The sequence below is a fragment of the Panthera pardus genome, unplaced genomic scaffold (assembly GCF_024362965.1).
Source record: "Panthera pardus isolate Hobbes unplaced genomic scaffold, ASM2436296v1 HiC_scaffold_13, whole genome shotgun sequence".
Taxonomy (NCBI): domain Eukaryota; kingdom Metazoa; phylum Chordata; class Mammalia; order Carnivora; family Felidae; genus Panthera; species Panthera pardus.
The window spans coordinates 184,163,553-184,190,489 of NW_026526688.1; the positions used below are offsets into that span (position 1 = coordinate 184,163,553).

The following is a 26,937-nucleotide window of genomic DNA, read 5'->3' on the forward strand; positions in this document are numbered from 1 at the left end:
TTGATGCTAATAATTTAAATTTATTTAAACTCTAACTTAGCATAGCACTACACGAAACAGAACAAACTGAGGGTTGATGCGGTGGGGGGCAGGGGAGAGGCGAAAAAGGGTGATGGGCATTGAGGAGGGCACTTGTTGGGATGAGCACTGGGTGTTGCATGTAAGTGATGAATCATGGGAATCTACCCCCAAGACCAAGAGCACGCTGTATACAATGTATGTTAGCCAACTTGACAATAAATTACATTAAAAAAAAAAGGGAAGGAAATTCTGACATATGCTACAACATGGATGAACTTGAGGGCATTATGCTAAGTGAAATAAAGCAATTGCAAAAAGAAAAAAAAATAGCACTACACAGCAACATTTTTAAAAGCCCTAAGTCAAGAGAGAGACCACTGAAGGAAAGCTTTATATTTAGTACCTTATAATGGCACTTTCCCTCTGCTTCTTGAACAAGGGACGCTACAAATTACCTGGTGATGGGGAGGTGGGTAGTGATGTTAACTGAGGAAAGAGACCCCACATTTTCAGGAACTAGATCCAGGAAGCCTCTGTTTCTCTGTAATTGAAAACAGCGCACTCCTTTGGGGTTTGATTGTCTCCTTTATTGCTCTCTTCCCACAACCAGTAAAAAAAAAAAATACAAATCAAGGCTGGTACAAGGATCCAATTAAAAAAAAAAAATCGGTGTGCAAAGAGGGCCACAGCCCTGCCCAGGTTTAACTTACATATTTACAGGGGGTGTGGCATGGGCGCAGCTACAGAAACACGTTGAAAAGACGGCGGTACAAAATATACAAAGGTGCTCTTTCTTTATATTTCATAGTAGAACCCGGCCTCATTTCCCAGTGAGAGCACTATAAAACACAAATCACACTACTACCTATATAACTTATGAAAAATGCTGTGCACCTGTGCGACTATAAATATAGAGTATAAATGGTTCTGTCTCGGAACCAGTATCTACACGGGTAAGGGTCAGGGGAGGGCTCAGTCTGGTATCCCAACCTGCTAAGAGAAGGATAAGCCAAGATGGGGGCGAACCGGGTCTTGGAGTGTGGCTGCACTGAATCCCCTTCCCCAGACTCCGTTGAAGCTCTCTCCCTCTCCGGGGTGGCCTGGGATGTTTCAGGGTGAGAAGCAGCAGAGGGAGGAGGTATAAACACGAGAGGCCGCTCTGGAAGGCACAGAGAAGAGGCAAGAGAGAGGACACCCCTTGGACCCACAGCCACGCACGGACCTCTACCTCTACTTGATGACCACTGTTCTGTGGGAAGTCCAGCCACGCCCTGGTTTCTGCCCTCTGAGAAAAGTGGGGATCTCCACAGGCAGGGAGAGAGGGCAGAAAAGTCAAAGCTCACCTATCTATGGGAACGTGAGAGAAGTTTTGGAAAGTGTTTCTGGCTTGGATGGATGAATGGACTCAGGGACGCAGAGGGGCTGCCTTATCTTCCTCCAAAAGACTCATCAGGGATGATTTTATTGGACCAAGAGAGCGGCGCTAGGCTTTGGCCACAACTGTCAATTTGGCTTCCAAAGTAGCCAAATCAAGAAGAGCCCTAGGTCCTTTTAGCAGACAAACTGTCTCCCCACCCCAGCCCCTCCAGGTCTCGCCATTCCCTGGCTCATCCTCCAACTGCTCGGCTCAGGAACAGAACACTCTCTTCTCAGAAAGGGGGAGCCAACAGGTGGGCCAAAGTGCACCCCGAACCTCTCTCTCGGTAGCTCAGATGTGGCTCCCGCCCTGAAAACTCGGACAAGGACACAGCAGGGAAGCTCAGATCGGCCAGAACTGCCCAGGTGAGGTCCCCCTAACAAGGAGTTTGGGGAGCTCCGCGAAGGGGAAAGACCCACCCCCGTGGTCTTCAAGTCTCCAAACAATGACACTATTTCCCCCTCCAAATGGGTCCGGTCTGGGGCAAGGACCCCCGGGGGCGGCTGATCTTGGTTGAAGCAAGTCTTTGGTAAAAGAGAGAGCTGTCTGAGCTTTATCGCAATAACATACACTTAACATAGGCATCTTTGAGAACCTTCCGTCAATCCCTTCCCTCGAGGCTCTTCCTTTGGAAGAAGATGGTTTGAGTCTGAAAGTAGGTCGTGTGGACCCACCCTGCTGTTGCAGGGGGTGGGTGAGCGTGACCGTCTCCAGCCATTGTCTTTCATCGTCTTTTGGGGTTGCTCTGCCAGTTCCCGCGAGCGGGAGCCCAGTTTGGGGGGAGGCGGGTGCGGTGGGGAGGGCGGGAGGGGGGCGGGCTGAGATGAAGCCACTGTGCGGGCTGATACACCGGGACAAAGGGGGTCAGGGTGGGGGCTGATGTCAACTCCACTTCTCAGCAGGGAAGGCGTCCCGGCCGGGCAGAGAAGGGCCTGCGGAGCCAGCGGGGAGGTGGCCCCCCTTCCCACCTCCGGGAAGCCCCTACAAGGCTGTGCTGCTGGAGGTGACCTCTGTGTCCGGGCCATCCACCTGAGACCTGGGGACCCCGTCCTGGGCCTCTGTGCTCATGGCCATGTTATCAAAGGCCTTGGGGGCCTTGATGGGCGTATCCTGCTCCTCCTCCAGGATCCGGCAGCACCCGCTGCAGCGGCAGCAGGCCGGGCAGCCGCACAGCAGGCAGCAGGCGCGGCAGCAGACCCGGCAGCAGAAGCAGCAGCGCGTCTGGCAACAGCCAGTGAGCAGGAAGATCAGTTCGTCCCAGGGCTTCAGCGAGTGCATCCACAGCGGCAGGAAGTCCCAGCTCTGGAGCTTTCTGGGCAGGATGCGCGGGTAGCGGGACTGCAGGAACCTGAGGACCACCACCAGGAGGATCACGAGGATGATGGGCGCCCCCACGCCCACCAGCACCGGCCAGCCCGCCAGCGAGAGGCCGAACACGGCCAGCGGGGTCAGGAAGAAGAAGAAGATCAGGTAGAAGATGGCAAACCAGCGGTACTCGGCAGAGATGTTGCCCAGCCCCTTGGCCAGGCGGATGGGCAGGCGGGTGAATGGGATTGGGTACCACAGCAGGATGCCCGAGATGTTGAAGAAAAAGTGGCACAGGGCGATCTGAAACACAAGAGGTTGGACAGGTGCATGAGTGTGGTGCACGGTGGAGTCGGGGGGGGGGGGGTTGGGGAGGGTCATCTAGCAGCCATCCTGAGTCAGGGGTCTTCCCTGTCTTCACAGGGCTATTCAGAAAGGGGCCGGCATTACCTGAGGACCGTGTGTGTGTGTGTGTGTGTGTGTGTGTGTGTGTGTGTGTGTCGGGGGAGCGCAAGGGAGGTGACCAAATGAATCAGTTTTCAGGACCTAAACTCCTGAAGGCCAAATCTAATAATGAACTTCATTAATATGCCTGCCGCTACCCAAGGTCTTGACCCTGCTGTTTCCAGCTGAGCAGGTAAGAGCTGGTGCGGCCAAAGGAGAGGCTTGCTGGAGAGCTGGCTTCCTTGGCTCAATGGCCCCATTCTATGGAGGGGAGAGAGATGATTACAGTTAATAAAAATAATAGCACCAGCAGCTGATTTTAGTGCCTCCTAAATGTAGGAGGCAACCGTTCTAAGCACTTGATGTGGATTACCACAATCCTCAAAAAAATAGCCTATGACATGGTAAATCATCATTATCTCTATTTGATGGAGGAGGCGATTGAGGAAGAGCTTTGACTCTTCCCAAAGTCACACAGGTAAGAGGTGGTAGACGTGGGATTCAAACCCAAGTAGCCTGGCTCCAGAGGCCACACACACTTGGCCACTTTCCTGTGTGCCCAGGCATCACGCTAGGGGCTTTGGACCTGCCTGTCCAATACGTTAGCCACCAGCCACGTGTGGCAAATGAGCACTTGAGATGTGGCTCGCCCACGTTGAGATGTGCTGTAAGTGTGAAATACAGAGTTGATTTCAAAATCTTAATCAAAAAATATAAAACATCACCAATTTTTAAATCAATTACATGTGAAATGATAAGGAGTTAAATCAAATATATTATTAAAATTGATCTCCCCGTTTTACTTTTTAAAAATGCGGCCACTAAAAATTTCAAATTACGTGGGTGGCTCAAATTTATATTCTACACTCAGATTTCCGTTGGACAGCCTGGCTTTAGACAGAGCCTCATCAGATCCTTAGAATAATCCTAGTGAGATCTGGTTCACAGTTTTCAGATGAGGGAATTGATGTTCAAAGTTCAGGTCACCTGTCTAAGGTCATTTAGCGTGTAAAGGCGGGACAAGAATTCAAATGCCAAAGGTCTTCTTGCCCAAGATCACTTAGTCGATCTGGGCAAGGCAGGTCCTCCTGATTCTTCTCGATTCCAGGTCCAGAACAGAGGTCACCTCCTAATATCCAGGCAGAGTCCCCCAAGAGGGGGGCGAGGAGATGGGAAGTGGTGTCTCTATGCTCCTTGAATACTCTTTCCATCTCCATCAAAGTGGTTACCGCGCCTCTGTTTAACAAGCACCAGTGATGGGGGTCTCTCACTGCCTCTCTCAGGAACAGAGAGACACTTCTCAGATCTGTCTTCCTGTGGCTTCTCCTCACATCACAGTTTTGAACACAGAGAAAAACTTGGCTCTTGTTCACAAACCGTCTGCTTGCAAGACCACGAATGGGGCTGCATCTCACCAGAGCCCCTGCCCCACAGAACATTTCCTAACCTGCAGTGAGCTCCTGAGAGTATTGCCTGGGCTGGCTAAGGCGGCCAGAATGGCGGTGGTGGTGGTGCCGATGTTGGACCCCAGCGTGAGTGGATATGCCCTCTCAATGGTGATCACACCAATACCTGGCAGGAAAATACAAAAACTATAGTATCAGCCTCAGGGGATGATGGGAGACGGTAATAGGGGAAAAGCCAGGGAGAAACTCACCAATCAGTGGGGTCATAGCAGATGTGAACACAGAGCTGCTCTGCACGATGAAGGTCATACCTGCCCCCACAAGGATGGCCAGGTAGCCAGTCAGCCAGGCAAAAGGAAAGGGAAAATCTAGAAGACAGAAGGAAAAGAGATCTGTCACAGTCCTGCTAAAGAAGGCAGGGGCTGGAGGCCCAGCTGGCACCTCCACAGGACCTGGGGTGGGGGGAGGGGATGGCCTGAGCTAGCCTCCTCACCCCACACCACAGTCGGAAATTACAAACTGGATTATCGGAATCCTTTCACCTTGCATATTCGGATGGTGGAACCAAGGATGTTGGCATGTGTCACAGAAAAAACAAGCAAGCACATATTCACTGAAATCCAGAAGTAGAAATGCTGAACCCACATGTTATGGAGTGGATGTCTTGTTTCCCCAAAATTAATGTTGAAACCGAAACCCCCAGTGTGAGTGTATTAGGAACGGGAGCCTTTGGGAGGTAATTGGATCATCAGGGTGGAGTCCTCGTGAATGACACTCAGTGCCCTTACACAAGAAGAGGGAGCATGTTTCCTCTGTACTCTTTCCGTGTGAGGGCACAGCGGCCACCCGAAAATCAGGGAGTGGGACGTCACCAAAGCCCAACTATGCTGGCATCCTAACGCCGGGCTTCCCAGCCCCCAGGACTGTGAGATATAAATGTCTCTTGTTTAAGCCACCCCAGTCTAGGATAATTTGTTAGAGCAGCAGAACTAAGACACCGCCCAAACAACCACCTTCCTCCCACAAAGCATTTGAGCCTCCTTCCTTCTGCCTGTCCTGGTCTCCCCCAGGCTGCGGATCCTCCACCTTTGTGGCATGGCCTGGAGGCCGTGCCGCGGCTCAGAAGTCCCACACACCGGTCCCTCGGCACAGGATCAAGACCTGCACATCCAGCAGGCACCCAGAGTCACCCAGCTCGGCCGCATGACAACCTTGTGACAACCCTGCGAGGCAGACCGTCCTCGGCCCCATTTCCCTGAGGTTTCATGGGGAGGCAGCGTCCTCAGCTTTGCGCCCTCCCGGTGGCCAGGATGCCATCAGCAAGAGAACCGGCTGCCTCAAGATGCTGATGCATTATCCAGACCCACATTTTCTTCCCAAGAGTGGAGAGAAGTAGGGAGCAGGGAGGGCATCTGTTACCCTTTTCCTATGGGATCCTGACAAGACCCGAGAGTCCTGGGCATAGGAAACCTGCCAGGAAGGAAGGCCTATCTCACAGATCGCTGCATTTGAGCCGGCTCTTCCTCAGGACCTTGCAACTATGTGATAGAGGCTTGTCCCCAGCCTCCACCCAAGACACCAAGGGAGATTTCAAGGGCAAAGGCATCTTAACTTCTTCAGCTTGTCAGACCCAAGAGAGAAACTCCATGCAGGAGTTTATTTAACAAGAGGCCATTGCTAAATAAAAATATAAAGGAGCCCCCCCGCCCCGGGATGGCCACAGTGATGCCACACCCTAGAAAGCCCAGAATGAGGGGCAGTGTGCCTACCAGTGTTGAGGGTCTTCTTGATGACAACGGCTACCTGTCCCCGGAGCACGGAGCCCAGGAGCTTGACGATCATGATCAGGCAGCCACAGAGGACCAGCAGGGAGGCTAACAGCAGGATTATGCCAACAGCAACATCTGGGAGGCTGGAATTCACAAAGATGTGCTGGCCTGAAGAGACAATGGAAAGCCCTTGTTAGGAGGAAAATGGGTGCCCCTCCCCCCAAGGCCACAGACTGTTATTCATTCCCCAACATCTTTCTGTATCACAGTAACAGAATCTTGGTTGTTAGCTCGACGTATTGCAACCCGGAATAAAGACCACACTTCCCAGCTTCCCTTGCAGCTAAGTGTAAGCCTGAGGCTATGTTTTGGCCAGTGGGACCTCACGAAGCTAGAACATGATGATGTGAAATCATTACAGTCACAGAGCTAGTCAGGGGCTTCCTTCTACCTCTAAATCCCAGGCTGTGTTTTACTCACGATATTGAGGATACTTACAACGAAGAGTTTGAGGAGCCAAGTGGCATAGGATGGGTAAGTCAGAGTAGGAACTATTGCTAATTATAAACCTCCTTGTTTTTTAGAAGTCCCTGTGTGGTCCCATGATTATATGGTTTTGTTGATGGATGAAAAGCACCTAGAACATGGGAGGTGGCAAACTCATTGATTCTGTGAGGTAAACCACACTTGACTATTTTCTGCTCAGAATTAATGTGGGTGGTATGGAGAGGATGAAGAGAAGCAGAAATACACACATGGCTATATAAAGAATAGTTAGCAGAGTTAAGGATGTCTGGGCTGGAAGAGATTCCTGGGGCAACAGTCTAGCTTCTTAAAGACAGGGAGCATCATGTAGGCTCACTGCATTGTTTAGTGCTATAGCTCCAGGCCCTTGAATGGGGCCTGCCGTATAGCAGGGACTCGTGGCTTCAGGGTGAATGCATTTGTTCTGTTCTGTGTGGGACCCGCATCTCCTGCAAATATGGCTGGCATCTCCCTGGAGCCCAAGGGATACCAAAGCATATGGAGGGAGCACTCTGGAATCTGTTGACGAGTTCTGATGCAGTATGGAACTGCCAGAGAAGCTGGGCTTCAAGTCCTACTTCCTCCCCTTACCGGGGGACCTTGGGCATAGCACCTGTTCCTCTGCTGTGAAAGTTCATACTCAGTACTGGGTATGACACCAGTGCTCTGTGAATCCTAGTGCCCTTCTTTCCCTCACTTACTGAGCCTCACACAGATAATGAATGCCAACTGCAACCCCCAGACAGCCCAACCTGGTGGGCTGATGTTCTTTCGAGTTCCACTCACACTTGGCAATGTTCTCCTTGTAGGTCACGTTCTTGATGGTCCAGGTGTAGGAACCGTCCGACCAACAAAGGGAAGGGGAGGTGCAGTTCTCAGGCGAGGGGACAGTGACATTCATCTGAGTCTGGATGACAAACATTGGGAAATGGGATGCATAGTCCATAATACTCACTTTTGGTGGCACTGGCAGGCAATGTGGCAAGTAGGAGGGAGACACGCATGAATGTGTGTGTCTGTAAGGGTAATGCACTGTTTCCACAGGTCTCTCCATAAATGGGAACACAGGCAGCCAGAGGTGAGCCAAGAGGCATGAAAATAACGAGCCAGGAATAACGTACCCATGGTGCGGAATGAAGCAAAATGGGGTCAGTACGTCCTACTGCATTGTCTGTCCATCTGGCATTCAGAGACTTGCTTTCTTAATTTCTTAATTGGCTCACGGGCCAATTTTTCCTTCTCCGTACCTTTCATTTGCCCACACTGAATTAAAGGTTTTGCTTAAGGCACGGATGCTGGAGTCTGCCAACCCAGCAACATTCTTAGAAACTTACCACGTTGGTAAAAGTTTCACACCAAATCTTGATCAGACTCTTGTTTTTGGCTGCTTCATCATTCATTGCAATTTGGTTGATAACTTTCTTATCCAGCTGAGGAAAGCAACAGACAGGAGAGAGTCAGCACGTCCTCAGCACTGATGAGGGATGGACCGTCGTAGGAGGTGCTGTTAAGGGGCTTCAAGAACTTGAACCCAACTGGGAGCTCCTGCAGGAGTGAGTCAGGACTCACTCCATCTGTGCTCCCAGGATGGAGCACAGCACCTGGATGTTACTTAGCAGGTGCTTGACAAATAAACAAATGATTGTATAAACAATGGGCTGGTAACTAGGAAGCATGCAGTAGTCATTGAGTGATAGTAAAAACCAGAAGATAAAGGTAATAAAGGACAAGGTCCAAGTTGACCCATTCTACCTAAGGTAAGAACCCCAAAACCTTTTTTCATTTATTTCAATAATATGGACAGACCCTAGTGAGCAGAGGGCTGAGATGGAAGGAAAGACAGTAACCTTCTTCTTTGGCTACAGGCAGGATAATATTTTATTAGTGAGCCCAAGGATGCTGAGGTCAGTGGGGGGAATACAATGGCTCCAAGCATCCAATGAAGTCTTTGAGTCTTGAGAAGCACTTGCCATTCCCTTGCTCCCACCCCAATAAAGAGGACACATGTTGAAGCCAAGGAAACAAAAAAAAGCCAATTGCTCTATCAGGTGTTCCCTGAAGTCTTGCCTCCCTTGGCCTTTTTCAAAGGCAACCAAAGAACAGTGTTTATAGACCATCATCTTTCACCATCTCTTCCCAGTTGGGTGGGGTGTGGGGGGAAAGGGGAAGGAGTTAGTTCCTTCCTTTCCCTCTCTGAAGGAAGATGGGTTACCTGGATAATGAGTTTCGTGAAGGGATCTGTGATAACTTTCAGAAGTGCCGGGGCGTCTTCTCCATTCTTGAAGTTAAAGGTCTCTACCACCAAGTTGGTCAGGATCTCCAGGTAATGGGTAGCTGCCTCCAGGGGCAAGAGCACCAACACAGAGAGCCAGTTGAAGAAGTCATGGACAGTAGCCCCCGCAAAAGCCCTATAAGAAGGTAATCCCACCCCAAGCCAACAGTAAGATTGGTCAACAAGCAAGTGGGCACCAGTCTAGGCTGGTCATTGATTGCATTGGCTGCAAGGGAGTCACCTATCTATGCCCACACGTGTACAATCTCATTTACATGCTCACAGCAATGCCCAAGTGGGTGGGATTAATATCCCCATTTGATAGCTGAGGAAACTGGGGGCCACCAAACAGAGGGGAATTGACTGAAGACCACTGCATGGGTGTTGGGTCCAGGACCCTTGTCTCCCACTGCCCAGCAGAGCCTTTCCCACCAAGCCAGACAGCACTCAGTTCTTTCTGCTGAGCAAAAGGGAGGTAGACAGGTTATGGCTGCAATAATTAGCTCAAGGACCACTGTTTGGAAGAATTGAATCAAGGCTACTTTTGAATCATGCACATTGAAGACAACCTTCCTTTGGAAAGGTGGAGGCCAGTAGTCTGATGGTAATCAAACCCCAGAACTGAATTCTTAACTTTTTGTGTTAAGATCTCGGGACTCTGATAAAACATCTGAACAACCTGCACAGAAAACAAGGCCAATATACACCACAGTTTATATCTGATAAGGTTTGCAGTTTCTCCTGAATTCCATCCTATCTCCACACTATGACACTTGAGATTTCTTTTTTGCTCAATGAAAAAGATTTTTCTTCAAAACACATCTGCATGGGGTTCTTGGGTGGCTCAGTCGGTTAAGCGTCAGACTCTTAGTTTCGGCTCATGGCTTGTGAGTTCAAGCCCCGAGTCGGGCTCTGAGCTGACAGTGTGGAACCTGCTTGGGATTCTCTCTCTCTCCCTCTCTCTCTCTCTCTGACCCTCCCTTGCTGGAGCGCTTGCACTCTCTCTCTCTCTCTCTCTCTCTCTCTCTCTCAAAATAAATAAACTTTAAAAAAGTTCCCAGGTGATCCTAAAAAAATTAAAAATAATTTAAAAAAAACATCTGCATGTCAAAAAACACCTAAAACCCAAAGGGACATGGATAGAAGCTAATATACTTGTGGAGAAAATGCTTAACTTCACTTCACTACAGTTAAGGAAACTTATTTATAATTTATTTACTTGCAAGTACAAATTTTCACCTATCATATTAGCCAATGTTTTTTAAAGTAACTTATTCTTCCTAAAGAGAGTAATTTAAGACATCTTCATACACTTCTGATGTAAAGTGATGTAAATATTTCTTAGTAGTTTGGCAAAATGTTTTAGGAGCCTTATAGGGGTTGGATATAGTCATTATTTTCCTAGAAATCTAAGGAGGTATTCCAAATCACCAGGAAAGAATGATACACATCTCCAAAGATGTGACTGAAAGCAATCTATTTAAATAATCTGAACAAGGGGTGAGCTATATACTGCTATGTGCAGGCACTTTCATAGATCATGTTTATATTTCATAGATAGCAGTGAAAAGAACCCAGAATCTGGAAGAAACCTAGATTGAGTCCAAGCTACGCCCCTGGGTGAAGTTACTTAACCTCTTTGTGCTTCTATATTAATAAAATGAGGCAAAGAAAGTCTACTCAGCTTCTTGAGAAGATCAAATTAACAACCTTCCCCCTGGATCATGTGTATTATTATTGCAAACCTCAGGACATTTCATCAGGGACCAAGGAAGGTTAGCCATGTCTGAGTGGAAATGAGCAGCTCTGAGGCCCTCTGCCACCTGCCAGTTCACCCACAGAAGAGGGATGACATTTGCTGACTCCCCAGCCAGCCTGTTTAATGCTGTCTGCCTGACCCACATGGTGATTACATCATGCAGACAAACTGCCTTCTCTATTTTATGAACTTCTGGGAAAAGCCCATCAGTTAGAAGACAGGCCAGAGAACGTGGTTAATTTTCACATTAACCTTTGCCTGTTTTAACCTGTCCCGTTTTCAGATCTTATGCATCCACAAAAGCTACAGTTTGCCTTTTACCGGCAAGTGAAGAACAAAGGAAAGGTAACTGGGGTTGAGCTCACCCAAAGAGGAAGCTTTAGGAGGTTATAATTATTTCTGACTAAGCGGGATGGTAAATCCTATCCTAACTGGCCTTGTTTTAACTACACCACACAGCAAGTAAGCTTCTAGCTAGGGCTTGCATTTAGGGAGCTCTGGTTATGTGCCAGGTACCTTGCTAAGCATTTACCTGTTTGGCTGGGTTTACTCCTTTGGACAACAGTGGTGATAGACACAATTATCCTGGCTTTGCATACCAGGGAGCTGAGTTAAATCAACTGGTAAGTATGTGATTCCAACCCCCAGCTGTACTCCACAATGGCTACTTCAAACTGCTCTAGGAATGACCAGAAGGTTCTCATTGGCTAGTTTAAGGTAGTTATGACAACCTGGCCGAAACCGATGAGCCTCATGGCAGCAAAGGCTGATTCTGGGCCTCCTACCTTCTGAACTCACTCCGGTCTCCTGCCTGCATGAGCGCCACAATGGTGTTGGTGACTGAGGTCCCAATGTTGGCCCCCATGATGATGGGGATGGCGGCACGCACAGTCAGCACTGGGGGGTGGAAAAGAGAAAGTTGGTGAGAGTTGGCAAGTTTAGGAAGGCAGCCTGGCCATGTTCCCGATGTGGCCCAAGGCAGGCAGACCTCATTCAAGCTGGTAAGTGACAAAGCAGCATTTCCTAACCCATTTTGGGGTCTGCACCAGGCTGTGAATCTGATTCAAGCTAGGATAGCCCACCACAGAAATAAGCACATGTACCAAGCAAAAAGTCCCGGCACATCATTTCAGGGAATGCACACGCTCCATGAAGAAGCCCTTCTGTGGATTCCAGTTTCAAAGTGCCTTTCTAAATTTCTCTGTCCTCCATATTACAGATGCAAGGCCAGCTTACGGGAGAACAGGAAACAATGTGTAAGGACTTGCGTATTTATTATGGCAAATTCCCAGCAGTATAATTTCTCTAACAAAATTAGTACACTGCCACAGTGTTCTAACATGTGAAAGTAATTTTAAGGACTATCTTTTTCTAATTTAGCCCAAGAAAGTTCTAGTTAACTTTGCTAACATGCTGGTTTGTACTGAAAATTAATCTGTTCAATTTGGTCGCCCTCAGAGTATCTGTCCTGATTCAGCCAGAGCAAATATCAGCAGGTTCATGTTTGGAATGCCAGCTTCCCAAGCTTGGTTGTCCCCAAGCCAATGTGTGGATTTATTTATAATTTATTCTTAGTACTGAGCAGTGATGGAAATGTTCTTGAAAGGACCATGTAGATACGTGGCCCAATATGGCAGCCACAGGCCACGTGTGACTATTGATCCCCTGAAATACAGTCAGTGCAACCAAGCAACTAATTTTTATATGTTAAGTGAAAATAAATTAAGGTTAAATAAAATTAAATAGCCACGTGGCTAGTGCCTGATGGACTGGGCAACACAGTTCTAGAGAATTCAGAGCTGGGTCTTCAAGCATCGGGGACGATTTTCAGACCCAGCCATGGCAATGGAAACAGGAGACTGCCTGGGATAAAGCAGAGCACATCACAGCTGCACAAGATAGGAAGACAATGGTGACAAGCCTGGACACATTCAGAGTAAATCCTGGGTTCCTCAGCCGGGCAGGGAAATGCGTGGAATGTCTGGGCCCACGGGTGCCTGGACTCACACGAGGAGGCCACCATGCTGACGATGATGGACGAGGAGGTGCTGGAACTCTGTACAAGGACAGTCACCAGCACTCCGATCACCAGCCCAGCCACGGGGTTGGACATAATAGAGTTGTTGCTGAAAAACTGCCCGGCCACCTTTCCTGAAAAACAAGCCCACAGCCACCAGATGGAAAGTTAGGTGGGCAACTGAATACACAGACATCTCGTCTCCAGCCACGACCAGCTGGCTGTGGGTCAGGGAGGCCAGCCTCCAGCCCAGCTGGTACCCCTGGGATCTTCCCAGTGCATCTGCCACGTGCTTCTTCCCAGTGCTGCCCTGGGGCCATGTCTCCACTTCTGTGACCTCGCTCCCCACTCATGCCGCACCCCTTGTTCCTCTTGTCCCTTCACCCTACAGCCTCCATACTACCACTACTCCTTCATCAGCAAGCCCTCCCCCAGCCTTCTCTGACCGCCAACCTGGCCTCAATTCCGCACTTGGCCCAATAGGTGTTGGTGAGTCTCCAGATGCGTTAATTCCTGTCTCTGGGGATATATTCCTGACTCAGAAAATTTCCCCCCCAAGAATGGATATTCTCATTCTTCTCTATCAATCCTACCCAACCCCCATTCTCTAGGTCCAGCCTAGCCTCAGATGCCTGAGACCATCAATCCATTCCCCAACCCATTCACTGAAGATGACCAAGGCCCAAGAGGGTGGAAGCAATTCATCTGAGACACTTGGAGAACAAAATCCCTTGCTTACGCTGGGATTCCTGGGGGTGGCTTCCAGGAAGTCAGTCTGCCCTTCATACACCCTCACAAGTGCCCCCTCTCCCAATTCTCCCAGGTCACAACGATGAGTTCCCAAGAAGGCACCCAGGGGAATAGAAATCCATGGTCTTCTGTGTCTCTGGGATCCGAGTTTGGATCCCACCATGCCAACTCAAGGCTGTGAAACTAAGTGCTGACCTCTTTCAACTTTGAGTGCTCTCCATAAATGGGAAGGGTTTGGGGAAGAAACGCTTAGGACTTCAGGAGGCATTCAAAGTGCTGGCTATCACTGTTGTCACCCATCAGGGGAGCACAGGCGGCCAAGCACGTGGTGATTTAACTTCTGGGACCCCCTCACACTGTTTAGCTACTCTCAGTCCTGCAAGACGTGTAGGCAACTGCTAAGGATAAGGATCCACCAGCTCTGGGAACCTTGTCCTTCTCCAACAAAGGCCCAGCCCTGATTTTCTGTAGTTGCTTTAGCTTGAGAGCATTCCTATCTAATAATCTCTGCAGGTCGGGACGCCCAAAGACAGCAGGGATCCCTTAGATAAGTCCTTATATCAAACAGCTTCCTGCCTAGGGTCGGTGGACAAACACAGGAAGCTGACCTCTTGGAAATGGCCCCAGCCTGGGCTGCCGGCCTAAGCCATCTCAGCCAGCCATAGCTCCTTTAAAGACCTCAGTTTTCTCTTCTGTAAAACGGGGGCATGACTTCACGAGAAGGTGTGCGGTGGCCTTCTGTCCTAAAACACGCCGGGAGGCTGCAGCTGGAGAGGGCTTGCTGACTTGTGACCATCTGAACCAAACTGCATGAAAATACCCCACCCCGGATCTCTGTCCCTTTCATCCATACCTCCAACCAGCTGGAAGGCACTGCTGAGGACATCCAGCGAGCACACGAAGAAGTAGAGAAATGCCAGAAGCAAAATAAATTTCCCAATTCCTTGGAAGACACAGAGAATCTTCCCTTTGGTGTCTCTCTCTGGGGTAAGGGAGAAAGGACACAGGCTTTTAGTGCCCGAAACTCTGAGAAGTTTGGCAATGAGCTCAGAGCGCTCATCTCCCCTACCCCACCAACCCTCCCCCCCACCCCGCCCCCCATCACCAGGTGGCTGTAAGCTCTTATGTATGGCAAGGCTTAGAGATGGGATGCATCCGTGACTAGAGTTTTCAAAGCAATTACCACTCTAGTCCATTTAGTTGAAATCTGTGGTGAAGCGTCTCTAAAGGACTGGCTTCAGGGAGGAGGGGTTTGGTGTGGTCTGGGGCACTGACAGGCAAACCAGACTCCATGCTCAGCTGAAGCAGTGTCGCTGAGGGAGGCAGTTAAGGGCACCTGACACCTGCTAAGTGCGGGGTCAGAGATAATGGCTCTCCTAAGCACCTTCAAAACAGCACAGACTATTTTCTAAAATGTGGCCACAAGGTAGCAATCACAGCCTCCATTTGGGGAGGGCTTGGGCGCTCATACATCCTGGAATGTTATGTCCTTGGATGCTATTTTCTCTGCTCGATTTTATAGTGGTTCTCACCTCCTCCCTCCCAGCTGTCTGATCTGCAGACAGACCTTACACCCTGCACCCGGAAAAGAAATGCAGCATTTGTTGGCATGCCAGCCATCCTGGCTGTATATTCTGTCTTCTGGAAGCTCTCCTCAATGCCCACATTTAGGTGAGGAGAGCCCTCCATCCAGGGGCTCTCAGAGCAGGGGTCTCGTCTGTTCAATGCTGTACCCACAGCACAGTTCCTGGGACCAGTCAGCACACAGTGGGTTATAAGGAGCAGCATGGCGCCCGGCCTGGTTACTACCCCCATGCTGGCACATATGTTGAATGCATGAGAGAACAAAAGATCCCCCAATTATCGCATTACGCTTTGACTCCAAGCCTCCAAGACTGCAGGCGGTATCCCTAGCCAGGACCTTTTTCTGAGAGGCATCAGAGGGGTGCTGGGTGGCTCAGGCGGTTCAGCCTCCGACTTCGGCTCAGACCATGATCTTGGGGTTTGTGAGTTCGAGCCCCGCTTCAGGCTCTGTGCTGACAGCTCAGAGCCTGGAGCCTGCTTGGGATTCTGTGTCTCCCTCTCTCTCTCTGCCCCTCTCCCACTCGTGCTCGCTCTCTCTCTCTCTCTCTCTCCCTCTCAAAAATAAACATTTAAAAATTAATAAAAAGAAAGAAAGACCTCAGAGCGATGGAACGGAAGAGGGTAACACAAAGGAGATGAAGTGTGGAGGCAGTGAACCCAATCCCTCACGCATGGGAAGTCCCTCCTGCCTGCTTTCACCTGACCACTTGATCCCCGTGTCCCGGAGCTCGGGCAGGTCCCAGGGGTCTTCCACTGCTGTGGGTTCCTCTATCAGTGCCACGGTGGAATAGGATGGCAGAAGCTCGATCTTGGTGACTGGGGTCCCGCTGTCATCTACTCAAACAAGCAACAGAGGCCATGAGGAATGAGGGTCAGACCCGAGCCACAGGAGGCCAGTCTGGGGAGGGATGATCGGCACTTACTTTGGCTAGTGTCCTTGCCTTTCCCGGGTGTGGCGGACTGCTGGCTAGTGTCCCCTTCCATGTATTTATTGGGGTCGGGCTGGGCATTTTCCAGCTCAGGCCAGGGAGCCATGATCTGCAGACGGAAAACAGAGCTTAAAGAAGCAGCCACTGAAGGGAGGCCCACTCAGGTGCTATGACGGGAAGAACCAGAGGTTGCAGAGATTCGGGAGAGAATCTACCTTCCAAGGAGGGGGCTCTTCCGTGCCATATTCCTCCTCTGGGTCTCCCTCAACCGCTCACCCAGGCTGTCACTAAATCAAACCACTTCTTACAGTGTTTTGTTTCCATTCTAGCCTCAAGTCTGTCCACCGAACTTCCTTTGATGTCTCCAACTTCCTTCTGGCTCAGCCTCTGTCTTGACTCTCTCCTGTAGTCAGAAAGGGGGTGCAAAGCCACCCCTCTTCATCAACTCACGGCACGCCACGTCCTCTCGGTCCTCCAATGGTTCCCTCCTGCTTTTATTCTAGACTGCACATCCGCACCAAACCTCACACAGCGGACTTAACGTATACGTAAATGCTAACACACGTTCTGCCTGCTTTACCTACCACCCAGTCTTCTGTGGGCAGCATGACACAACGAAGCTAGTTCGAATCCCAGTTGTGCCACTTATCAGCGGCTGTGTGCTTAGGCAAGTCCTTTTATACCTCTGAGCATAAAGGCTTCAATGTTTCCCCATCTATAAAATGCGGACAAGTCCAGGTTATGTGTGCAGGGTTATGAGATTGACAGTGACCCCCAGAAAGTTCCTGGAACCAAGCAGCCATCCGCCAAATGGTAGCTATTATTCCTATGCCAGGCCGCCCGGCTTAATGACCCTTTGTCAGAGCCACATGCTTTCTAACCTTTGGTAGACACTTCCTCATAAGCCATTGTTTCAACAAAGCCTTTCTTGGTTACACAGAGAGAAAGTGTGGCTCTTGACACACTTGGAAGTCCCCTCCTTGTGGTGCTTGTCCGTTGACACATGTTAGTGCCGTACAAACAATTCACAGAAGAGGAAAATACAAGTGGCTAAAATAGTGCAAAGAATTGGGCCTCGTTAACAACCCCAGATATGCAAATTAGAACAGTGAGATAAATTTCAACTATCAAATCAGCAGAAAAAAATACTTGTAAGTATAATATGCTGTGCTGGAGAGACTGCAGTGAGATGAGGACTGGTGGAAAACCACTGGCAACAGGTCTAAAGTCCTTTACATTTTCAATACATCTCTGACCCAGTCATTTCACTTCTAGGAATCCAGTAGCTAGGAATGTTTTCTCTCAGAAAATCCAAAGTACCTCCCTGTTCTGATCACTTCTTTGAAGAGGTTTTCCCAGAATCTGTGTCAATCTAACTCCTTTCCTATTTTTCTTCTTTCCCCCTTTCCTAATTTTCTTAAATGGATCTACTTCCTGCCTACCGAAATGCAAGCTCTACCCAAAAAAAGAGGCTTTGCCTGGTTCAACATGGCATCCTTAGGGTCTGCAGCTATGCCTGGCACACTGACAATGCCCAATAAGTGGTGGCTGATGGAATGAATGGGACGCAAACCAAAGAAGATGTTGCCACGCTGTCGCTTAAAGCGTTGAATAGGAAAAATAGGAAAATTGTCGTACTAGCCATGGTACATCCATGCAATGCAATAGCACGCCATTAAAAAAGCTTATAAAGAATTAGAAAAGGGGCACCGGGGTGGCTCAGCCGGTTAAGTGGCTGACTCTCGATCTCCACGCAGGTCATGATCTCACGGTTCGTGAGTTCAAGCCCTGCGTCAGCTCCACACTGACAGCACAGAGCCTGCTTGGGATTCCGTCTCTGTCCCTCCCTGACTCACTCTCTCTCTGTCTCTCCCAAAATAAATAAACCTTAAAAAAAGAATCAGAAGCAATGCCTTAGATAAATTGTGAATAAAAGGCACTATTTTTTGCCCTACTCACAGCACGTTCTCACGGGCTCTGGAAATGTCCCATGGGATTCACAGTGGGTGATGGGATTGTGGGTGACTTATTTTTCTACTCTATGAGATTTCCAAAATTCTTTTAAGAGCTGTAGCCCCACCCCAGACCCACAACGTAAGATGGTTCAGGGATACCCAGTGTTGTGACTGTTAGGCGTACCTGGAAAGCTAGGACTTAAGCTGATTCTGTGTCCCCATCACGAAGGGCTTTTCGTCGGTTTGTTTAGCCTAAGGAATTTCTTGACTTTGCCCAGGCAACTGCAGAACCCATGATCACAGGGGACATCCTGCAGTCATTGGCTTCCATCAAAGTACAAGCCATGCCTTTCATTTCAACTTAACAAGCATCCAGCACAGGGCCTGGCACACAACAGGCCTCACGTGCTTTCTGAGCAGGATGCCGGGGCCTGCCTGGCCAGCGAGAGCCAGTATTTAGTAAGCCAGGCTGTGCTCAAACCTTGCAGGGGGATGTTGTTATTCTCCCATTATACAGATGAAAACACTGAGGCATAAGGAGGCTAAGTAACTTGCCCAAGGCCCCAAGTGGTAGAGCCTTGAGCCCAGGTCAGCCTTTTCTGGCAGCTGCTCTAGGACTGCGTGTTCTCTGTAAGCCACTCCGTTGGCTTCTGGGAGCGGGGCTGCTTCTAGGGTCCGGCCTCCTGGAGTTGCTATGCCTGGACTCCTCCCTCGGGCTCAATGAAAAGCCTTCTTATAGCTGACAGTCAAAGGTGGGGCAAAGCCTGCTGCTCAAGGTGTGTTGGATTTGGGGGGGGCCTTCTCAGGGTGTGCTGGGAGGCAGCTACAAGGTTGGGGCCCAGGCAGGGGAGGTGGGGCAGAGCTGAGCGGTTGGGGAGGAGACAGAAGCTGGCCTGGGACAGCCCCAAGTTCAACTCAAGGCCACCATGCAGGTGAACGGACTCGGCTTGGAAACAGCACGGAGGTTAAAAAGAAAAGACAAGGCCAGGCCTATGGGTTTGGGGTAGTAAGCTCAAATGTCTACCTGGTGACTCTTCCAATGCAGGGATCCGTAGCCACAGTGTGTTGGGGGAAAGAAACGAACAATCTTGGAGCTCTTAATTTCAGTCAGGCACGAGGCTGGGTGCCTTACATAGCACAGAGGCTCAGAACCAAACTCCAGCTCTGCCCCAGATACACTGAGACCTGAGCAAATCACGCGACTGCTTTGTGCCTCAGTTTCCCATATGTAGAATCGAGTTTATAACAGTCTATATAGCCCATTGGGTTGTCAGACAGCTTCAATGAGTTAATTTCTGCAAAGTGCTTGGAACAGTAACCTGTCCAATTGGTTTGTGTTCCTCCTCTGAGCAACCCTGAGGGGTTAGTGTTCTCCCCATTTTACAGATGAGAAAACCAAAGCATTTCAGAGGGGTAAAGCCACTCGGCCCAAGGCCGCAGTGCGACTTGAGAGTCTCTGACTCCAGAATCTGTGTTTGCCTCAACTACAACATGACTGGAACACTCCTAGAAGGGATGAGTCATGTAATAATAGCATCAGAAGTGCAACGTATCTGATTAAAGGCCCGTTGCTGGGCAAATGGAGAAGATGCCTTAAGACCCGAGTGGCAGAAGCCAGCGCCTCACTTCCGCACGCAGCGTCCTGGGAGGAAGCGAGGGCTCCATGAACTGGGTCTTGGGAGCACCTGCCACCCAGGTATTGGCACAAAAGCATTCCCCATGCCTTGGAACATCAACCTTCCGTCGTCACTGCCACAGGCCGCTTAACGGCAGTCCACGCTTCGACCTCACCCCGACTGAAGTCCAACTTACTTCCCCATCACCCCGGACGCTCCCCTCCGTGGAAGTTTGCTGTTTGTCATTCCTGCTACCATCCGCCAAGAACCGCAAGGTCATCTCCCACAGCCCCCCAACCCAGCACCTCTGCTCTTGCCTAGGTAGCACACCCCCCCCCCCCAGAAGACCCACTTCTCATCTGTGGGCCCCCCCGGGTCCTCTCTCCTCCCCTGCCACAGTTCCGCAGGCCTCTCTGATCCGCCCTTGCCCACGCGCCCGACATACAGCACATATACACCCGGCACTCCACCACATATGGTGTAATTGACTCTAATAACAATAACTACCATTTAATGAGCACCAGCGAGGTGCCAGGTGCTGTGCTGGGCCCTGACACATATTATCTGATTCAATCTTTATGCAGGAGAGGGGTCATGCTCATCCCCACTGGCAGATAGAAAAACCTGGAGTGCCAAGAGACGAAGCAACTTGTGCAAACTCACCCAGCAGGGGAGGGACAGAGACGGTTTTTAAACACAGCTCAACCCGTCAGTGAGGTTGGGACCCTTATTGACAACATCCTTGGTCAGGACATAAACTTATTTTCCTGGAGCACTGATTTCACTCACCTAACTGGGGAGAGGGGATGTTAAATAGAGTGACTGGTAGATGATTTACGCTGGAGAGGTGATATTTACATGGAGCACATTGTTTCTCAGCCTTGGCACTGTTGACATTTGGGGCCAGATAATGCTTTGTTGGGTGAGTTGTCCCGTGCATTGTAGGATATTTAGCAAGATCCCTGGTCTCTACTCACTACGTGCCAGGAGCACCCCCTCCCCCTTAGTTTTGACAACCAAAAACATCTCCAGACATTGACAGATATCCCTCGGGGGCTGAGAACCACCGGTCTACAGGTTAAGAGACCAGACCTTCGATCCCACCTGCCTGGGTTCAAGTCTCAGCCAAGCCATCTGCTGTGTGACTTTGGGCTAATTCCTTTGCTCCTCTGTTTCCCCTACGTGTCAAACTGAGATAATACCCCGGACGAAGAATTCTTATGATGAAGCGCGTTATGTTTTAAAAGTTCTCAGAATGGCATTTGACACATCGTAAACCCTGTGCGGTTTTCAGCTATCACACTAAAACAAGCAGGGACGTGTAGCATAGAGTGCAAGACTTACATGAAGTTTGAGCTCGCGGTGGGTTGCTCTGGGCTAGTCACGGACAACTGGAATTTAAGTTTTAGAGGGCAAGACCCGTATATTATGCGTTTCCTCCCAACGCTCAGTAGACTATACCTAGTAGGCCCTTCGTATTTGTGAAGGGAAGAGTCAACATAAGGGGTTTGCTGAAGGAATGAACTGGACCCACGCCTAGGAAACAAATCAAGCCCGAATCTTACTAATGAGTGGCTGCCCCTCCTCGTGATAAGCAGGTTGGGTTGGACAAGATCTGTTAGATGGGGCAAGTGTACCAAGAAACTGCGCCCTCAATGTCACAACAGCCCCACTTGGGCTCTCATCAGCAGTAAGGTGTAAGAAGGGTGATTGTTTGCCTATTCAAATTATGTTTTCGGTGACTGGATTTCTCTGGCTGATCGGGATAATTGCCTGGAGTGAACACAAAGTAGGTAGCAAGTACAGAAACGGACGCTTCCGTGGGCCGATGTGCAGGTGGCTTAGGACACTGCCGGCAATAGAACAGGAGGACGCTCGTTTGCACTGACCCGAGCGGAAAGGAATAGCATATCGTGGCGGGGGGCCCAATGCGCTAAACTGTCTTGAATACTTACTCTGTGTGAGGCCAGTGCTGGCTTCACTCACCTGCAGGCCCTCATTGCACTGTCAGTACCACCGAAAGCAAAAGAAAATTTCTATGGAATGTCTCCACTCCTCCTTCTTGGAAGTCCTTTCTTCCCTATTCCAAGTCCAGCCATGTGGCCAAGCCCATGCCCTCTTTACAAACACTTCCCTGATGAAGCAATTACTTCCCCTCATGCAATACTTCATTTTCTGGTACATGCATGTGCTCCACCATCGTTGGGGGAAGTTCACTGTGCTAGACCCCTGGCAGGTAAGAAAAGCAGGCTCAGGTACTGAGCGAGCCCCGGGGCAGGCAGCCAGGAGAGCCATCTGGTCAAGCCCGGAGCACACTGCAACTGCCGGCCACTCCCCTCCTGGCCCTCTCCACCCCCACAGCTCCGGCTGCTCCTCTCAGGACCTGGGAAGTGGGGAAATGCAGGGCACCTGGGACACAGTCACTGTCCTCAGCAGCGTGGGTACACAGGCCCCGCTTGCCTGGCCTTCCCAGGCAGCAGAGCCCCAGCTCTTGTGCAGGTGGACCCCACGGATCTGGAGTAAAGGGATGACTCGGAGCAAACCCCCCATGATCGGCCCCGGGCAGATGCTCAGGCGCTCCTCGAGACCCCTGGATATTCCAAGGCTGCTGACATCATAGCCCCTGACACACAGCGCCGAGAGAGAACCACACAGCGCGTGCCCCCGAACCTCAGTTTCAACATCTCAAAAGTGGGGATAATACCATCTCCCTCACTCATCTGTGGTAGGACTGACTGACTGATGAGCAAAGGTGAGGCCCCGCGCAGAGTGCCTGGCAGAGTAAGCACACAGAATTTTGTGGAATGAATTGCATCGCAAACAATGCACAGCCCAAACTCCACTGTGCCCTAGACCACCAGTTCCTTATCTCAGTGCTCAGCACAGCCAGGGATTCTCTGTAAATATTTGTGCGCTAAAGGAACCCAAAGCACAGGAGAGAAAGGCACTAACGTGTGTGCATATGTGTGTGTGTGTGTGTGTGTGTGTATGTGTGTGTGTCTTGAGGGGAGTGCCCTATGGGATCCGTGACTTCATTAAATTTTACAACAACGAAGTTCTTTCCAGTTAACAGAAGTTCTTTCCGGTTTACAAAGAAACTGAGACCCAGAGAAATTAAGAAGTCCCACAGCTACCTGTAGACGGAGTCAGGATTTGAACCCAGAAATGCTAGTTCCAAAGCTGGGGGCCCTTCCATAGACCTTTCGGCCAGACGCCGAGACAGAGGGAGGAGGAATCCTCTGGGCCCCATCAAAGCAGCATGGAAACCAAGGGGCCAAGGGCCCCCACCCGGTCCAGGCTCAGTGGGAACTCTAGCGGCTTCTGGGAGAGCTGGCGGGGCTTGTCCCTCTGCAGGGGTCTGCAGACTCACTCAAGCAGCTAGAAGAACCAGCCAAGAACACCGTGATGACAGGCTACCCGGTTCCCACAAAGGCTCTGGCATACCAGAGATTTGGATTTGGCATATGTCAGGCCTTTTTAGGAGTCTCAGCTAAGCAGGAGAGGCAGACACTGAATGAGCCGGACAGAGGCCCCAACCCGAATCTGACGCCACTTTCCCAGTGGCAGCCACACACTGGCCTGTCTGGAACTCGCTTCTCCAGAAAGGGGCTTTGGGGATCAGCAGAGGCCTTCGGGGCCTTTGAGTCCCTCCATAGGCATTCTCCCCAGAGCATCCTCTGACCTACTGTTCCCTCTCCCCACCTTCCCAAGGGCGCACTCCGGCACACTCTTGCCACCTGCCAGAAAAAAGCAGAGAAGAAAGGATAAAGTCATCCATTTTGACCGTTTGGTACTAATACCCACAAAGATTTTTTTTTTTTTTAATGCCTAGGTATGAGGTTCGTGGCTATGATCACACATTTGCTTCCTTGCTCCCCTCCACTCATCCCTACAACTGACCCGGCTATGTCAATAACCCTTTTGGCTCGACTTCCTGCATCCATATGTGTATCCCACGCCAGCAGGAACTCTTATAGGCCAACGAGAGGAGACTTCTCAGCTCTTCTCAGACCCGGGAACAGGAAAATGTAGGGCACCTGGCGGTCGCCCAACCCTTACGCTCTGCATTGTTTGAGCTTCTCCAACCAGGACCTGTGCCGGGGCCACCTGTACTCTGAACAGCAGCAGCCATCTGACGACCGGGGCAGAGGAGGCGGGGGACAGGCACACGTTCTGGCCTCCTGGGCCCAGGGAGGATGACCTGTGCGGCCCCAGCACGCACGACAGTGTTTGGCACACAGGCGCCACCCAAATGGCTCTTGAGCATTTCGAATTAGGTACTGAGCGAGCCCCGGACACAAATTAACCCGTTTAACCTCACAAGCACTTTATTTCTGTGAATTTACTTTTCAGTATTCATGCCTCAGTACTAATCCTACCGCGGAGGAAACCAAGACTCAAAGAAATTCATGGCTTCAAGTTATAAAGACACTGCACCTTCAGAAACAATTCGAACTCAGGTAGTCTGATGTCGAAGTTCAAGACACGTAAGAAATCTTTTCCTACTCTGAAAGAATGCCCAAGACTTCAAAAATTCCCAAGAGGGGAATTAACCCCAAGAGGGCTACTTAATTTTCCATCTTCCTTCAACCACCACAAGGCAAACTAATCCCCCCAAGGACATGGCAATGGCAGGAAGGGGGCGCGCGGGGCAGGACACAAAAGCAGTTGGCCTGGGTTTTGCATTGATGAGTGGCTTCAGTTTAGACTTTTGACTATATGTACTGACAGTCTTTTAAAAAGACATTTTACTCTCTCTTTAAACTAGGGCCATATTACCAAACCACGCCCTCATGGTGCACTTTTAATTTACACTTATGATATTTTAAAATTAAATCCTGCAGTTAACTTATATCTGTATCAATTATTTTGCATCGTGTTGGGTGGTTAAAAGAGCCAATTCACAAAAACACTTTGGACATATTGCAGTCTGTTTGCAGCCCTCTTTTTACACTCTTGTGTATTTTTAAGTTCAGTGGGATATCCTGACTACTTCCTGCTGATGTTGCCATTCTGTCTCTAGAGTGGTGGTTGGGTGGGCAGGAGAGGGTGGGGAGAAGGAGGGAAGGCCGGGAGGAAGGTGGCAAAAAATGGTATTAAAAGTTTATTCCAAATCACTGATCCCAAGAAGCTGTTTTCTTCATTAAACTGAATTCAGGCTATTTATATGTCAGCTTTGTGCCTAACAGCTCTAATCCAGACGTCCGTCCTCCCACCAAGGGGGACTTGTTTCAATGAGACGGTTGAGTGATTTGGGGGTGGACTTTGGAGGGGGCAATTTGTTAAACATCCAAACCTTGTACAAGCACGATCTTCTTACCACCAGTCCCCAAAGTTACAAAAACAGAGATCCTTATCAGCTGGTTGGCTGGCAGAAGCAGAGAGATTCAAACACTCCTACCAACCAGAAACAATCGTTGTTCCTATGAGGCACAACTTTTTCAAGAACACCGGGCCCAGAACAACTTAAAAAACTCCGGCTCGGGAGAGGGGGAAGCAAGACAAACGGGACTGTCGCAAGCAGGGCGAACACAGAAATCACTTGTGAATAGAAACAGGGAGGGAGAGGGGATTCTAAGTGCAGAAATCCACAAGCTGCCTCCAGGAAATCGACACGGTTCAGACAGCTGCCATCTCCTTATGGAAAATGAGTGCTTCTAACTCTCTCCAGCTCCGTGCCAGCTACCCACCGCAGGCAACTGCCTCTGGGGATCTGAGGACTGAATGTAAGCCCATTCCATGTGCCACCCCCTCTCTGGCCTGGAATGCTGGGTGCTCCCACCCCGCCCCCACCTGAGCACATTTCCTTGCAAGCCATTCCCCCCCCCCCCCCGCCCCCCGACTGCTCACCTGGTACCCTCTGACTCTGTTCCCCCCGGGGCAAGCTGAAAGACCAGCCCTGTGCGGACCCCCACCAGCAAACTAGACTGTACCCTGCAGTCACTTTAGATAAATAACTCGGCAAACAAGAATGGCAGCACGTGGAAGTCACACTCGTGGGCACTGTGTTACTGGACAGCCACGCACACCTAGAATTTTCAGCGCAGGAAAGCCTGTGGGAGGGTTCCCTTCCCCCTCTTACAAAGAGGGGTAAACTGAGGCCCAGGGGCTCACAGCAACCTGCTTTAGGTCACACAGCTAGTTCGTGACCAAAAAAGAGAGCCCAGTCGTCCCAGTCCCTATGTGGCCCCTCTTATTCCCCCGTCTTTCCTCCCTGACCTACGAATGCCAGAACATCCACAGTTTCAGAACCCCCAACAGTGGCTCATTAATAACATGGCCAGGGGTAAACAGTGTAGTCATGGGAATTGTAATAACAGCCACGGCAGCAGCATCGAAAAAAATATAATCTGAAAGTTTAGAGAAGGTTTATTTTTTTGTCTTCCGCAGTCCAAAGCCAGCCAAGCTCCTTGAGGTCAACATCGAGGGATGTCTAAAAGAATTAAGTGAATTAAAAGTAAATGAAGCTTCTTTGGAGAGCGAGAGGGGAGAAGGAAGAGCCCTCGCCCCGGCGGCGGTACTCACCAGCGCTCCCAGCGCAGGTAATGGACCCAAGGAGGAACCAGGTAGAGTTCAGCCGCTGGGGTATATATAGCGAAGGTGTTGCGCAAAGACCCGGCGGCAGCTGCTGTCATCACGCCCCTCGCACATTCCAGGACCGCCTGCCGCCGCCGCCGGGGCACTGCCTACCTGCCGACTTAATGAGCCCATCGTGACCTCGCCGGCTGCGGAGGGAAGACAGGCGGCCCTGGCTGCTGCGGGAGATCCCCACACGGTCCCCGAGCCCCAAAGGCACCGCCCGTCCCGCGCCCTGCGCGCCCTGCGCGCCCTCCCACGAGACACCGGGCCAAGTGGGGGACCAGCCCGGCTCCCCCCCCCTCCCCATTCTCTCCTCCCCAAGACAGTTTAGCGCCTGTGAGGCTGAAGAGGTCAGAGACGCTGAGACACAGATAAAAGCCAACTGGAAACTCAGGGACAAATCCTTCCAAAACAAAGCCGGGATTGTTTGGCCTTATCAGGCGTTGGGGTGCTTTCTGCCCCAGAAGCCTGGACTCTGCAGTTAAAACCACTGCAGCTGGAGCCCTGCGTCGGCCAAGGGATGGGGCTGGATTAGCCCGGCTGAGCATGGGGAGAGGGGCTGCTCTTCTCTCCAGAAGGGCACCCCTGC

General features: G+C 50.4%; 1 protein-coding gene across 1 annotated transcript; it reads right to left on the reverse strand.

The window, feature by feature from the left end:
* Positions 1-26,426, reverse strand: SLC34A2 (solute carrier family 34 member 2). Its single transcript, XM_019453573.2, has 13 exons — positions 26,295-26,426; positions 16,193-16,307; positions 15,969-16,103; positions 14,539-14,667; positions 12,926-13,069; positions 11,704-11,815; positions 9,100-9,295; positions 8,222-8,317; positions 7,674-7,794; positions 6,363-6,530; positions 4,845-4,961; positions 4,635-4,759; positions 1-3,046 (listed from the first exon to the last, which is right to left on the reverse strand). The coding sequence occupies exons 2-13, from the start codon at positions 16,302-16,304 to the stop codon at positions 2,420-2,422; spliced, it is 2,082 nt and encodes a 693-aa protein (XP_019309118.1). The 5' UTR covers positions 16,305-16,307; positions 26,295-26,426; the 3' UTR covers positions 1-2,419.
* Between the last annotated feature and the right edge of the window lie 511 nt (positions 26,427-26,937).

Coding starts and splice junctions, on each gene's coding strand:
- SLC34A2 (XM_019453573.2), bottom strand. CDS start 16,304: ATGGCTCCCTGGCCTGAGCTGGAAAATGCCCAGCCCGACCCCAATAAA. Junction 7,795..8,221: donor GTGAAACTTTTACCAACGTG/GTAAGTTTCTAA, acceptor TTTGTCATCCAG/ACTCAGATGAATGTCACTGT. Junction 4,962..6,362: donor CAAGAAGACCCTCAACACTG/GTAGGCACACTG, acceptor TCTGTCTTCTAG/ATTTTCCCTTTCCTTTTGCC.